Here is a 15746-nt window from a genome sequence, read left to right as displayed (position 1 = left end):
GGTCAGGTTTGGGTCAGGTTTGGGGTCAGGTTTGGGGTCAGGTTTGGGGTCAGGCTTGGGGTCAGGCTTGAGTTCAGACTTGGGGTCAGGCTTGGGGGTCAGGTTTGGGGTCAGGTTTGGGGTCAGGTTTGGGGTCAGGCTTGGGGTCTATGATAATGATTTGTACTTTATTGCCCCTTAATATGTTACTATTTTTCTAAACTCAACATTTTCATGCCAAATTTTGAATGCGTCGTGTACGCCGGCGCGTCATATACGCCACAAAATACAGTACAGTGGCACCTCAAGTTTTGAACACCTCCCAACTCGAACAATTATGTAAGTGAATTTTTGTAAGTGCTTTTGTACATGTATTTTCGGGGGTCTGAAAAGGACTAATCTAATATACATTATTCCTTACGGGAACAAATTCGTTCAGTACCGGCACTCGAACAGCCTTCTGGAACAAATTAAGTTCATAACTCGAGGTACCACTGTATATACACAGGTAATGTACAATATATACAGAGTGTATATACAATAAAACAATTTGCAAGCAAGAGACGCAGTTGAACCGTCTACGATATCAAAATTAGACTTGTCGGTAAAGTTGATCGAGTAAATAAAACAACGATGATATATTTAATACTTCTTCTTTATTCTGTATGATACTCCCTCACATGATTATCATATTTTAAAGTGATACAGTATCAGAATTATCACTAATATCAGTAATTATTCAGCTTCCATATATTATTATGAATTATTCAGGTTTTATATATCATGACATATTTTGGTACGAACGCTAACTTTACATCTGCATTATTTTCACTTTATTCAAAGCTTAAAATGGAACATACACTGCTAGCTAAAGCAGGAATGTATAACCACATACAACAGTCGATAATGAAAACTTCAAGAAGCAAATATTACTAACTCAAATATCAATGTGCGTAATCCTATTTAAATATTGGAATCGAAAACCTCAACTCAATATATACCAAGAGCTAGTGTAATTATATTTGCAGCGGGTGATGCAAACTTTACGAGGGTTCGTACATTGTTGACAGCTAAAGCACTTATGTGTATATTATAATTGGTGATAATGGTGATCTTAAGAAGGAACATAGACTGATAGCTAGTGTGTGTGTGTGTGTGTGTGAGAGCGAGAGATAGTGTGTGTGTATGTGTGTGTGTGTATCATCATATTGAACTGATGATATTGAAGACATCAACAGGTTGCAAGTTGACATCTAGTGTGTGAGAGTGTGTGATCATATTCAACTGATGGTACTGAACACCTTAAGAGGTTGCAAGTTGACAGCTAGAGTGTGAAGGTGTACGTATAATCGTATTCAATTGTTGGTATAATGGCCTGGACAAATTTCAGAAAGACTATGAGATACAGATGAACACCCAGCTCTCCGCCGCCCTCCAGCACCGTCTCACAGATCTTCTTCATCGTCTCTGCATGCCTGTTCACAAAATAGAATAATATATATAAGTATAACATAGGTAGTAGGTTTGTAGACAGCAACCGCCCAGGGAGGTACTACCGTCCTGCCAAATGAGCGTACAATGAAAACCTGTAATTGTTTTACATGATGGTAGGATTGCTGGTGTCTTTTGTCTGTCTCATAAACATGCAAGATTTCAGGTACATCTTGCTACTTCTACTTACACTTAGGTCACACTACACATGTACAAGCATATATATATACACACACCTCTGGGTTTTCTTCTATTTTCTTTCTAGTTCTTGTTCTTGTTTATTTCCTCTTACCTCCATGGGGAAGTGGAACAGAATTCTTCCTTTGTAAGCCATGCCAGGAGCAAGGGGCTAGTAACCCCTTCTCCTGTATATATTACTAAATATAAAAGGAGAAACTTTTGTTTTTCTTTTTGGGCCACCCTGCCTCGGTGGGATACTGCCGGTGTGTTGAAAGAAAGATGTAAGTATAAACAAGGATTCTTCCTCTGTAAGCCATGGGTATCGAAAGAGGTGACTAAAATACCAGCAGAAAGGTACTAGTAATACCTTTTCTTGTACTATTTACTAAATATTTTTCTTTTTAGGTCACAAATAAAGAGATCATTTATGGCTCACACTGAGCCAGTAAAGCACCTAAACTACTGGGAACGCCTGCAAGTCTTGAACATGTATTCATTTGAGTGGAGGAGAGAGAGATACAGGATAATATATACCTAGAAAATACTCGAGGGTCTGGTCCCAAATCTGCACACTGCCATAACAACGTACTGGAGTGAGAGATATGGGAAGTGTAAAATAAACCCAGTGAGGAGCACGGGTGTGGTGGGGACAATAAGAGAACACTGTATCAACATCCGGGGTCCCAGACTATTCAACATCTTACCAGAAGATATCAGAAACACGGCTGGAACAAGCGTAGAAGCCTTCAAGAGGAAACTGGACAAGTATCTTCACCAGGTGCCAGATCAACCAGGCTGTGATGGATATGTGGGGCAATGGGCCTCCAGCAGCAACAGCCTGGTTGACCAGGCAAGCACCAGACGAGCCTGGCCCATGGCCGGGCTCAGAGAGTAGATTAACGCTCGAAACTCGTCAAAGAAATATCAAAGTATACCCTACCTCAGTGGGATATGATTGGTGTGTTTAGAAAATCTATATAAATACAGCAATAAGGCTAATTTACTTTTAACATACCAGCCAACTCTCACAAAGGTCAGTGACCAAGAAAAAAAAATCAGTCTTGCCAGAGGTGCACTGACATCAACAGTTCCGTCGACCCTTGAAACTACAATATCCCTCGTCAACACTGCTGGCACAATACTTCCCACCTCCAGGACTCAAGTCCAGTTAGCCAGTTGACCTGAATCACTCCATATAGCTAATTACACGACTTAAATTTAGGAAAAGCACATTCATACTCAGAAATGGGACTCTTAGTCATAGTATTGTAGTCATGGTATTGTGGGTTAGTTGTGAATTGTTGTAGTCATGGTATTGTGGATTAGTTGTGAATTGTTGTAGTCATGGTATTGTGGGTTAGTTGTGAATTGTTGTAGTCATGGTATTGTGGGTTAGTTGTGAATTGTTGTAGTCATGGTATTGTGGGTTAGTTGTGAATTGTTGTAGTCATGGTATTGTGGGTTAGTTGTGAATTGTTGTAGTCATGGTATTGTGGGTTACTTGTGAATTGTTGTAGTCATGGTATTGTGGGTTAGTTGTGAATTGTTGTAGTCATGGTATTGTGGGTTAGTTGTGAATTGTTGTAGTCATGGTATTGTGGGTTAGTTGTGAATTGTTGTAGTCATGGTATTGTGGGTTACTTGTGAATTGTTGTAGTCATGGTATTGTGGGTTAGTTGTGAATTGTTGTAGTCATGGTATTGTGGGTTAGTTGTGAATTGTTGTAGTCATGGTATTGTGGGTTAGTTGTGAATTGTTGTAGTCATGGTATTGTGGGTTAGTTGTGAATTGTTGTAGTCATGGTATTGTGGGTTAGTTGTGAATTGTTGTAGTCATGGTATTGTGGGTTAGTTGTGAATTGTTGTAGTCATGGTATTGTGGGTTAGTTGTGAATTGTTGTAGTCATGGTATTGTGGGTTAGTTGTGAATTGTTGTAGTCATGGTATTGTGGGTTAGTTGTGAATTGTTGTAGTCATGGTATTGTGGGTTAGTTGTGAAATATTCCAGCCATGATATTAAGACATTTAGTCATCATTATCAACAAAAGTCATAATACAACCTGCATGGATGGACCGACGCCATGGGTGGTCCAGTAAGGTGTGGATGGGTCTCCATGGTAACAGTTTTGTTAGCGTGGTCCTGGCTGAAGTCCTCGTACATTTCCTCCACTGTTAACGGTTGCCGACTCTGAAAAAACAGGAATACGGTCTTTCCTTTTCCGACACGCCAACCATCTTCCACCGAGGCAAAGTCACCCAGAAAAGAAAAAACACTTTCACCAGCATTCACACTATCACTGTCTTGCCAGAGGCACAGAGATATGACAGTTCAAATGTACAGTAAATCCTTGACTTACAGACATAATGAAAATCTTTTGTATTGTGTATATCATTATTATTATTATTATTATTATTATTATTATTATTATTATTATTATTATTATTGTTATTATACACAATTCAAGAGGTCCCCCGATGTGTTCGTAAGGTGACGACTTCCTGTACTTGACTGCCATTACAATTTTAAGATTAAAATTTGACGAAGCGGTCTTTAACCCCTTAACTGTCACAACCCCAAATCCTGAGGTGTCTCCTGGTGTCGCAAAAATTAAAAAAAAAAAAAAAAAAATTCTTATGAAATGATAGAGATTCTTTTCCTGATGGTAATGACACCAAAAGTACAAAATTTGATGGAAAACTTTTGGAATTACACTCTCGCGAAGTTAGCAACCGCAGCGATATTAACGAATCAGCGATTTCACCCACTTTGAGCCCTATTTTCAGCTAATTACCTTGTTCCAGTCGACCAAACTCACAACTATTTCTTTAGAACTCCATTTGTTCTATCAATTGAGTACAAGAAACTGCCCATTTACCAATTTCAACTACCCAATAACATGGTCAGAAATTTGCAATTTGGCCAATTTCACAAAAATTAAAAAATATGCCAATTTCAAAATAGGGTCCATAATGAACAGTGCAGACATTCCTGGCTCTAAAACAACATTTTCTTTGTTCATCAGTCACGTCTCCAAGCCCCTCTGATAATTACTCTTGCTTTCTATTTTGAATTTTTATTCAAACAAAAAATAGAAGATTTACTGTTATGCCGACTACTGCAATACTGTAATAATTGTATAAATAATGTCAACTCATTCATGACTGCATATTAGAATGGCTAATTGGACATTTATTGGACAATGACATCATTTGTTTACTTTTGAACATCGGCAAAAATCAAACATTTCCCCTATTTTGAGCTCCATTTCCAGGTTCTATAATATGTTTTCCATTCTATCAAATGAGACCAAGAAAACGAGAATACAACCATAAATACTATACGAAAATACACCACAAAGTTGGCGTTTTAACCCGTAAATGGTCCAAACGTATATATACGTTTTTTCAACATTTGAAAGTATGTGAAAAAGTAGATCTTCTTTTTGTTTTTCTACATTTGAAAATGTGTAAAAAAACTTTGATCTACTTTTGTAGCAGTACACATGTGAACGTAGATCTGCTTGGACCGTTTACGGGTTAATTAAAAAAAAAAGCCTTTTTTTTTCTCATTATGCACTGTGTGCTGCAGGATTTTTTTTTTATATGGTGCACAGTGACCACACAGACCCATTCTCTCACATGTAGGCCTACCAGCTTTCTCCCGCTTGATTTGAAGCCGCTAGAATTATCGAGTATGTATATGTCTGAAACACTGGCTCGTAAGAACATAAGAACATAAGAAAGGAGGAACACTGCAGGAGGCCTGTTGGCCCATACTAGGCAGGTCCTTTACAATTCATCCCACTAACAAAACATTTGACCAACCCAATTTTCAATGCCACCCAAGAAATAAGCTCTGATGTGAAAGTCCCACTCAAATCCAACCCCTCCCACTCATGTACTTATCCAACCTAGATATACAGTGGACCCCCGCATAACGATCAGCTCCCAACTCGACCAATTATGTAAGTGTATTTTTGCAAGTGCTTTTGTAGGTGTATTTTTGGGGGTCTGAAACGGACTAATCTAATTAACAATATTTCTTATGGGAACAAATTCGGTCTATAACAGCGCCCAAACAGACTTCTGGATTGAAATAATATCGTTATGCGGGGGTCCACTATATATACGACCAAAAGTCAAAAGGTTAATCTCGAAGAATTTATTGTAACATAAATGGGTTGTACAAATTTCCCTGCATACCAGTGCACTGCAAATTAGTTTAAAAATTAACTGCATATTAGTTTAAAAGGGGTATTTCAAACAGAATTTTTAATTCTGCTTTGGAAACACAAGTGATACCAGGAGTCAAAACTTTATGGATATATTTCTTATAAAACTGAACACTCATAAAGGAATTAAAAAATAAGTTTGCATCGTATTCTCTCTCTCATTCTCTATCTTTCTCACTCTCATTATCTTTCTCTTAAACTTTCTCTCATCTTTCATTATCTTTCTCTCTCCTTATAACTCTCTTCAGACAACTACAGAAAGTGACAATATTCACCATTATGGATAAAGGAAAAAATGATGAATACAAAACTAGTTAAAGAATTAGTAATTAATCAAACATTTCAGAATAACACTAATTACTAGCCTCGTCATAGCCCGTCAACCAGAGCCGTGGCGTCTGGTAGTATTTGTCGTAAGTTATGTGGAGGTCATAAGTTCGTGTTTGTAGAATTTCTCCGCCGTCACCAATGCTGCCGCCTGGGCTCAACGCTATGCTGCTTTTCTTTGATGTCTGGATTACACTCTGAAAAGCAACAAAAAATCAAAACAGTGGAAAATGTTGTATTTTGAGTACAATGTGAGGTAAATAGTCTTGAAAATTAACAAGACGATTAACACCCTTGTGGAACGTTTGTAGTACAGTCGGTCATCAACTTACAATGGGGTTACGGTCCAATGAATCCACTGTAGGTTAAAAATATCGTATGTCGAATATGATTTTTTTTTGTTTTTCAACAAGTCGGCCGTCTCCCACCGAGGCAGGGTGACCCAAAAAAGAAAGAAAATCCCCAAAAAGAAAATGCTTTCATCATCATTCAACACCTTCACCACACTCACACATAATCAGTTTTTGCAGAGGTGCCCAGAATACAACAGTTTAGAAGCATATACGTATAAAGATACACAACATATCCCTCCAAACTGCCAATATCCCGAACCCCTCCTTTAAAGTGCAGGCATTGTACTTCCCATTTCCAGGACTCGAGTCCGACTATATGAATATGAATATATGACAAATAAATAACTAAATAAATTAGTCCCTGAATAAGAAAATAAGCAAATAATTACTGTAAGTAACTAAATACACCTACCATCTTACTTACGACCTGCTCGACATACGACCACTTGTACTTACGAATGTACGTTTATAGCTTAAGTTATTTTGTTCTTTTCTGCTCATGCATACGAATGTTTTCATATGTTTTCATGCATACGAATGTTTTGTATGCAAAAAAACAACTGTTTGCATTGTTGGACTTGTGTCCATTTCGACTTACGACAGGTTGGTCGGAACCAAGCTTGGTTGTAAGTCGGATGGTAGGTGTACCAATACTGAAAAGTAAATGATTACAAGTTAGGGACTTGCCATCTTCATGTTAGGTAATTATCTAAGTTTCACCTCTAAAGTAATTGTTGCCGCACCATCATAAAGCTGAAATATTGGAAGCTGAAGAATCTTAAGTTGAGGAGCATCTGTACATCGAGTAAGATGTTACTCGTGCAACATGTGCAGTATATGATGTACATTTTTCAAGACTGATTGACTGAACACATCAACTCCAAAATGAAGGATTGATTACCTCAAACTCCTCCTCATCTTCCTCTGTTATTCTCTGTATTGGACTGAAGAAGCCACTGGCTGGCAACACGTTTCCTCAATAAAGATTCCCGAATGTTGTGTGTCTCGTACTATGAGTACATTGTTACATCTATGGAGGAGAGTTTACCTACGGTACAACAATAGCATTACAGATGAAGTTTCCCATTATGTACCTCTGTAATGTTGAGGTATAGTCCCTGGGCCCATTATGTACCTCTGTAATGTTGAGGTACAGTCCCTGGACCCATTATGAACCTCTGTAATGTTGAGGTACAGTCCCTGGACCCATTATGAACCTCTGTAATGTTGAGGTACAGTCCCTGGACCCATTATGAACCTCTGTAATGTTGAGGTACAGTCCCTGGACCCATTATGAACCTCTGTAATGTTGAGGTACAGTCCCTGGACCCATTATGTACCTCTGTAATGTTGAGGTACCGTCCCTGGACCCATTGTGTACCTCTGTAATGTTGAGGTACCGTCCCTGGACCTATTATGTACCTCTGCAATCCTTTGACTACTGTTCTGTAGTGTAGGCAAGGTAATACTTATGAAGGAAACTGGAATTTGAGTCCTGGTGGTGGGAAGTACAGTGCCAGTACCCTGGAAGGGCAGGGATGTTGCAGTTCTGGAGGTGGGAAGTACAGTGCCAGTACCCTGGAAGGGCAGGGATGTTGCAGTTCTGGAGGTGGGAAGTACAGTGCCAGTACCCTGGAAGGGCAGGGATGTTGCAGTTCTGGAGGTGGGAAGTACAGTGCCAGTACCCTGGAAGGGCAGGGATGTTGCAGTTCTGGAGGTGGGAAGTACAGTACCTGTACTCTGAGGTACAGGTGAGGATGTTACAGTTCAGAGAGTCATCCGAACTGAGACGTCAACACACTGCTGACACAACAGCAACCAAGTGAACAATGGTAAATGCATTTCCTCTCTTATGGATAACCCCACTTCAGTGCAAGATGGCTGACATATTAAAAAAACAAAAAGACATTCAAACTTGAATATCCTTTAAATCCAATATTCTAAATTTTAAATACCATCACTAATCACAAAGAAGAGAGACTTGTCCACAACATACAGGATCGTCCTGCTCGAGCATCCCCGACTCTTCGAAAGCTTCCATATCTGCAGCATCTTCCTCATCTTCCTCATCATCCTCGTCATCTTCAGTAGAGCTTGCTTTCTGAGAATAAGAAATATATTTGTAGCTTGAAAAACTTCAAATAATTTACATTTTTAATTTAGTATCCCATAAAGCATTTTAATTATTAAGGAGCTTGTAAAGTTTGTTACTGTCACTGATTATTATTATTATTATTATTATTACTGTATTAGTATTACAGCCTCTACTCACTTAATGACAGAGTTTAGTTCCTAAGACCACGTTGGTAAATGAATTTGTGGCTACCTGGAGTTTACCTGGAGAGAGTTCCGGGGGTCAACGCCCCCGCGGCCCGGTCTGTGACCAGGCCTCCTTAGATTAGTGTCCCAGGATGCGACCCACACCAGTCGACTAACACCCAGGTACCCATTTTACTGATGGGGAACATAGACAACAGGTGGAAAGAAACACGTCCAATGTTTCTACTCTGGCTGGGAATCGAACCCAGGCCCTCACCGTGTGAAGCCAGAGCGTTAACCACCAGGCCACCAGGCTAAGTGAGGATCGTACTATAATGGTAGTGGGTTTGTGTCAACCATCTTTGATATTGTTTTAATGTCACCTTTGCACCATTTATAACATTTCTGGTATATTTTCAAATGTTTATACAGTAGTGTACTGTATGCAGTAATAAACAGAATAGAGGAAATCAACTCTAATATACATTATTTAGGTATGAATACTGGTCAGAGAGTTCGTCGTAAGTCAGAGTCGTCGGTAAACGAGTACGTCGCTAAGCAAGGAGAGGTTGTATTATAATTGTTTTTCTTTCAACGCACCGGCCGTATCCTACCGAGGCAGGGTGGGATATTGCCATAATGTAGTAATGTATACAGGAGAAGGGGTTACTAGCCCCTTGTTCCCAGCATTTTAGTTGCCTCATACACCACACAAAACTTACGGAGGAAGAATTCTGCTCCACTTCCCCATGGAGATTTTTATTATTATTATTATTACTACATATTAAAAAACCATACCACGGGCGGGATTGAACCCGCGGTCTGGAGTTTTGAGACTCTCTGACCGCGGGTTCAATCCCACTTGTCGTATGGTTTGTTTGCAATCGTGTCATTACGATTTCATGAGTCATGTTACTATATATTATGAAGGGATTCAAGGAAACTGGCTAGCCAGACTTGATCCTGGAGGTAGGAAGTCAAGTGCCTGCACTCTGGAGTGAAGATGTTGCAATTTACAGGGCCATTTAAACTGTGATGTCAACACTTTTTCTGGCAAGACTGATTAAATGGTAATAATGGTAGATTTACTAACAAAATGTTAGGCAAATGGACACAGATGCAACTAATGCCACGTTTTGCTCTCCAGGAGATTTGCAAAGCAAAATGTTGCCACACAGTGAGGAAGTTACAGTTCAAATAGCCATTTAACCCTTTGACTGTCGCGGCCGTATATACACGTCTTACGAGGCACAGTGTTTGATGTATATATACTCATAAATTCTAGTGGCTTCAAATCAAGCAGGAGAAAGCTGGTAGGTCCACATGTGAGAGAATGGGTCTGTGTGGTCAGTGTGTACCATATAAAAAAAATTCTGGAGCACGCAGTGCATAATGAAAAAAAAAAAAAAACTGACCGTTTTTTTTTAATTGAAATGTCGACTTTGTGGTCCAATTTCGTATAGTATTTATGGTTATATTCTCGTTTTCTTGGTGTCATTTGATAGAATGGAAAACATATTATAGAAATAGTGGTGATTTTGATTGATTTTACTATAAAAAGAACCTGGAAATGGAGCTCAAAGTAGAGGAAATGTTTGATTTTTGCCAATGTTCGAAGGTAAACAAATGATGTCATTGTCCAATAAATGTCCAACTAGCCATTCTAATATGCAGTCATGAATGGGTTGATGTTATTTATACAATTATTACAGTATTGCAGTAGTCTGTATAACAGTAAGTCTTCTATTTTTTGTTTGAATAAAAATTCAAAATAGAAAGCAAGAGTAATATCAGAGGGGCCTGGAGACATGACTGATGAACAAAGAAAATGTTATTTTAGAGCCAGGAATGTCTGCACTGTTCATTCTGGACCTTATTTTGAAATTGTCATATTTTTTAATTTTCGTGAAACTGGCCAAATTGCAAATTTCTGACCACATTATTGGGTAGTTGAAATCGGTAAATAGGCAGTTTCTTGTACTCAATCGATAGAAAAAATGGAGTTCTAAAGAAATAGCTATGAGTTTGGTCGACTGGAACAACGGAATTAGCCGAAAATAGGGCTTAAAGTGGGCGAAATCGCCGATTTGTAAATATCGCCAAGGTCGCTAAATTCCCGAGAGCATAATTCCATCAGTTTTCCACCAAATTTAGTTTTTTTTTGGTGTCATTACAATCGGGAAAAGATTCTCTATCATTTCATAAGAAAAAATAATTTTTTTTTTTTTTAAACTTTACGACACCAGAAGACACCTCAGGATTGGAGGTTGCGACAGTCAAGGGGTTAAACTGTGATAACATGCTTCTGGCAAGACAGTGGTTAAATGAATGATGGTGAAAGTGCTTTCTCCTTTACAGGTCACCCTACATCAGTACTCACCCATTTGTGGTTGCAGGGGTCGAGTCACAGCTCCTGGATATACCTTTAATGACCTGTGAGAGGTTTTCTACTCATGTTGATGAGTCACAAACTATACTCATATGTTAATGATGATCATAAACAATTAAAAGCCAACAAAAACATGGAACACTGAAAAGAGGTACTGTGTATGTGGGGCCCTGCTGTATATGTGGGGCCCTGCTGTATATGTGGGGCCCTGCTGTATATGTGGGGCCCTGCTGTATATGTGGGGCCCTGCTGTATATGTGGGGCCCTGCTGTATGTGCAGGGTCCAGCTGTATGTGCAGGGTCCTGCTGTATGTGCAGGGTCCTGCTGTATGTGCAGGGTCCTGCTGTATGTGCAGGGCCCTGCTGTATATGTGGGGCCCTGCTGTATATGTGGGGCCCTGCTGTATGTGCAGGGTCCAGCTGTATGTGCAGGGTCCTGCTGTATGTGCAGGGCCCTGCTGTATATGTGGGGCCCTGCTGTATATGTGGGGCCCTGCTGTATGTGCAGGGTCCTGCTGTATGTGCAGGGTCCTGCTGTATATGTGGGGCCCTGCTGTATGTGCAGGGTCCTGCTGTATGTGCAGGGCCCTGCTACATATGTGGGGCCCTGCTGTATGTGTGGGGCCCTGCTATATATGAGACCCTGCTGTATATACAGGGTCCTGCTGCATATACAGGGTCCTGCTGCATATACAGGGTCCTGCTGTATATACAGGGTCCTGCTGCATATACAGGGTCCTGCTGTATATACAGGGTCCTGCTGTATATACAGGGTCCTGCTGTATATACAGGGTCCTGCTGTATATACAGGGTCCTGCTGTATATACAGGGTCCTGCTGTATATACAGGGTCCTGCTGTATATACAGGGTCCTGCTGTATATACAGGGTCCTGCTGTATATGCAGGGTCCTGCTGCATATACAGGGTCCTGCTGTATATACAAGGTCCTGCTGTATATACAGGGTCCTGCTGTATAAACAGGGTCCTGCTGTATATACAGGGTCCTGCTGTATATACAGAGCCCTGCTGTATATACAGGGTCCTGCTGTATATACAGGGTCCTGCTGTATATACAGGGTCCTGCTGTACACACAGGGTCCTGCTGTATATACAGGGTCCTGCTGTGTATGCAGGGCCCTGCTGTATGTGCAAGGCCTTCCTGTACAATATGCTACACCCACCTTATCCTCTAAGGACATGTCAGCCACCTTCTCCTCCAGTATGGCTGAGTCGCTGTAGTGATGAGTGTCTACCCAGCCACCGTCTGGATCACCTTCAGACTCTAACACCAGTTCCTGCTCACTCCGGTACTCCATCTGTCAGGGTAGAAATATACTTGAGGCAGTATACAGCAAGAGTATACAGTAAGAGCATACAGCAAGAGTATACAGTAAGAGCATACAGCAAGAGTATACAGCAAGAGTATACAGTAAGAGCATACAGCAAGAGTATACAGTAAGAGCATACAGCAAGAGTATACAGTAAGAGCATACAGCAAGAGTACACAGTAAGAGCATACAGCAAGAGTATACAGTAAGAGCATACAGCAAGAGTACACAGTAAGAGCATACAGCAAGAGTATACAGTAAGAGCATACAGCAAGAGTATACAGTAAGAGCATACAGCAAGAGTACACAGTAAGAGCATACAGCAAGAGTATACAGTAAGAGCATACAGCAAGAGTACACAGTAAGAGCATACAGCAAGAGTATACAGTAAGAGCATACAGCAAGAGTACACAGTAAGAGCATACAGCAAGAGTATACAGTAAGAGCATACAGCAAGAGTATACAGCAAGAGCATACAGCAAGAGTACACAGTAAGAGCATACAGCAAGAGTATACAGTAAGAGCATACAGCAAGAGTACACAGTAAGAGCATACAGCAAGAGTATATGGTAAGAGCATACAGCAAGAGTATATGGTAAGAGCATACAATTAGGGCTTGATTAGCGCAAAATTAATTAGTGTTAATTTTTACACTGTTTATAACAAGGAACGAACTTGGTAATAAGTACCTACTTACATACCTGCTTAAATCGCATATAACACCGAACATTCTTGGTAATAGGTACCTACTTACATACCTGCTTACATCGCTTATAACAAGGAACATTCTTGGTAATAAGGAACTGCTTATCGTGTGGTAGGTAAGACTTGGTCTTGTTAAGGTCAGCAGCGACCCAGTGCCATGTTGGACAGTGATGGACCAGGTGGTCACCAGCAGCAATGAACTCCTCTGGGGTCAGTACTCCGGTCTCCTTGAACCTCGACTCCTGTAAATTATTATTAATAATGTGACGAAAACTAAGTGCTAGACCCATAAGGGCCATGTAGGCCATTGCAATTAACATTATTATTATTAATAATGTGACGAAAACTAAGTGCTAGACCCATAAGGGCCATGTAGGCCATTGCAAATAAATTATTATTATTAATAATGTGACGAAAACTAAGTGCTAGACCCATAAGGGCCATGTAGGCCGTTGCAAATAAATTATTATTATTAATAATGTGACGAAAACTAAGTGCTAGACCCATAAGGGCCATGTAGGCCGTTGCAAATAAATTATTATTATTAATAATGTGACGAAAACTAAGTGCTAGACCCATAAGGGCCATGTAGGCCATTGCAATTAACATTACTATTATTATTATTATAATCAAAATTAGCACTAGACCCACATGGGTCATAGTGTTATTGCAATTATTATCATTATAATTATTATTACAATCAAAACTAAGCACTAAACCCACACGTCATACAACTAAACATGTATCAAGCACTAAACCCATAAGAGCCTAAACCCATATGGGCCATACAACACCTGGGAGGAACGTGAGGCAATCAGGTTTGATCCAAGGGAAGGACAGCTCTAATTCCTTGGATGAAGAGCCTCTCTGGCCTCAGGACACATCCCTTCAGGGTGATTATTATTATATTCATGGGGGAAGCACTAAACCCATAGGGGTTGCAGTACATGCATGGGGGGATACAAATTATGTTTGATCCAAGGGAGAGGATAGCTCTAATTCCTTGGATCATGAGCCCCTCGATGTGTGCTGTTCCTTCATTATCATATTAAAACAGGAAGTGTTAAACCCGTAGGGGTCACAGACCTCGTGGAGGGATTTATAGATACAAGAGGGAAGACAGCTCCCATTCCTAGGATCAAGATCCCTCCCAACACTTGAAAAGGCACTAAATCCAACATTACATTAAAACCATAAGCTGTAAACCCGTAAGGGTCACAGCTCGTTGAGTCACAATCCAATATAAAAAGCAGAGGGGAAGGACAGCTCCAACTCCTAGGATCAAAACCCCCCTTACCAAGAGTACTAAACCACCCACTATATTATTAAAACCAAAAGCTGTAAACCCGTACGGGTCACCTTGTAGGAAGAAGCCGCAATGTAAAAGGTGAGAAAACAGCTCCAACTCCCAGGATCAAAACCCCCACTTCACCAAGAGCACTAAACCCGTCAGTACCACTAAAACTAAAAGCTATAAACCCATAAGGCCAAATAGCTCTTCAGGGGAGTTACGAGACAGTACAGTAAGGGAAGACCAGCTCCAACTCCCAGGATCAAAACCCCACTTCACCAAGAGCACTAAACCACCCAATACTACTAAAACCAAAAGCTGTAAACCCGTACGGGTCACCTCGTAGGAAGGAGCCGCAATATAAAATGTGAGAAAACAGCTCCAACTCCCAGGATCAAAACCCCCACATCACCAAGAGCACTAAACCCGTCAGTACCACTAAAACCAAAAGCTATAAACCCGTACGGGTCACCTTGTAGGAAGGAGCCGCAATATAAAATGTGAGAAAACAGCTCCAACTCCCAGGATCAAAACCCCCACATCACCAAGAGCACTAAACCACCCAATACCACTAAAACCAAAAGCTGTAAACCCGTACGGGTCACCTTGTAGGAAGGAGCTGCAATATAAAATGTGAGAAAACAGCTCCAACACCCAGGATCAAAACCCCCACATCACCAAGAGCACTAAACCCGCCAGAACCAGCAAGCAGTAAACCCTGATGGTCGTGATAATCACCTTGAGTACAGGAGTGAGGTACTCAGCCACCCCCAGAGCCTTGCCCTTAACTGTGTTAATAACACTCTGCATCACCTTAATAACACCTTATATACTGCCTAAACACTGCTTAAACTGCCTCCAGGGGCCAGATAACACGATAAATAACACTCAGAACCTTCCAGTCTAAACAACACCTTCACCAGACATCTTATATATAAACTATTATTATTATTATTATTATCATTATTGTTATTATTACTTTATTATCAACAAATAAACAAATATTTTATTATTTATAAATTTAATACATTTTTCCAGGACACACAGGTGTTATAAACACAGGTGTTAACACCTAGGGATCCTTATTATAAATTATTATTATTCCTTATTTATACACAAATAAAGTCATATTTTATTATTTATAATAATAAATACTATATTTCAGGACGCACAGTTGTTATAAACAGGTGCCAGGAGCTGTGACTCAACCCCT

At 40.2% G+C, this 15746-nt stretch overlaps 1 protein-coding gene across 2 annotated transcripts; it reads right to left on the bottom strand.

Moving 5' to 3' along the window:
- Window positions 1-616: 616 nt before the first annotated feature.
- Window positions 617-15463, bottom strand: Atg3 (Autophagy-related protein 3). Of its 2 annotated transcripts, XM_053799939.2 has the most exons (7): window positions 15272-15463; window positions 13296-13484; window positions 12391-12525; window positions 8558-8662; window positions 6247-6405; window positions 3710-3837; window positions 617-1454 (listed from the first exon to the last, which is right to left on the bottom strand). In XM_053799939.2, the coding sequence occupies exons 1-7, from the start codon at window positions 15341-15343 to the stop codon at window positions 1304-1306; spliced, it is 939 nt and encodes a 312-aa protein (XP_053655914.1). In that variant the 5' UTR covers window positions 15344-15463; the 3' UTR covers window positions 617-1303. The 2 variants fall into 2 exon arrangements, with proteins under 2 accessions (XP_053655914.1, XP_053655916.1); XM_053799941.2 differs by lacking the exon at window positions 8558-8662.
- Between the last annotated feature and the right edge of the window lie 283 nt (window positions 15464-15746).

The sequence above is a fragment of the Cherax quadricarinatus genome, unplaced genomic scaffold, assembly GCF_038502225.1.
Source record: "Cherax quadricarinatus isolate ZL_2023a unplaced genomic scaffold, ASM3850222v1 Contig1354, whole genome shotgun sequence".
Lineage (NCBI taxonomy): Eukaryota > Metazoa > Arthropoda > Malacostraca > Decapoda > Parastacidae > Cherax > Cherax quadricarinatus.
Note: the sequence above shows the minus strand (reverse complement) of the source record. Positions and strands in the feature narration are given on the sequence as shown.

Excerpts from the sequence above, each read along its gene's own strand:
- Atg3 (XM_053799939.2), bottom strand. The coding sequence starts at position 15,343 with ATGCAGAGTGTTATTAACACAGTTAAGGGCAAGGCTCTGGGGGTGGCT. Across the intron at positions 13,485-15,271 it reads ACCTCACTCCTGTACTCAAG|GAGTCGAGGTTCAAGGAGAC; the intron begins GTGATTATCACG and ends AATAATTTACAG. Across the intron at positions 3,838-6,246 it reads GGTTGACGGGCTATGACGAG|AGTCGGCAACCGTTAACAGT; the intron begins GCTAGTAATTAG and ends CTGTTTTTTCAG.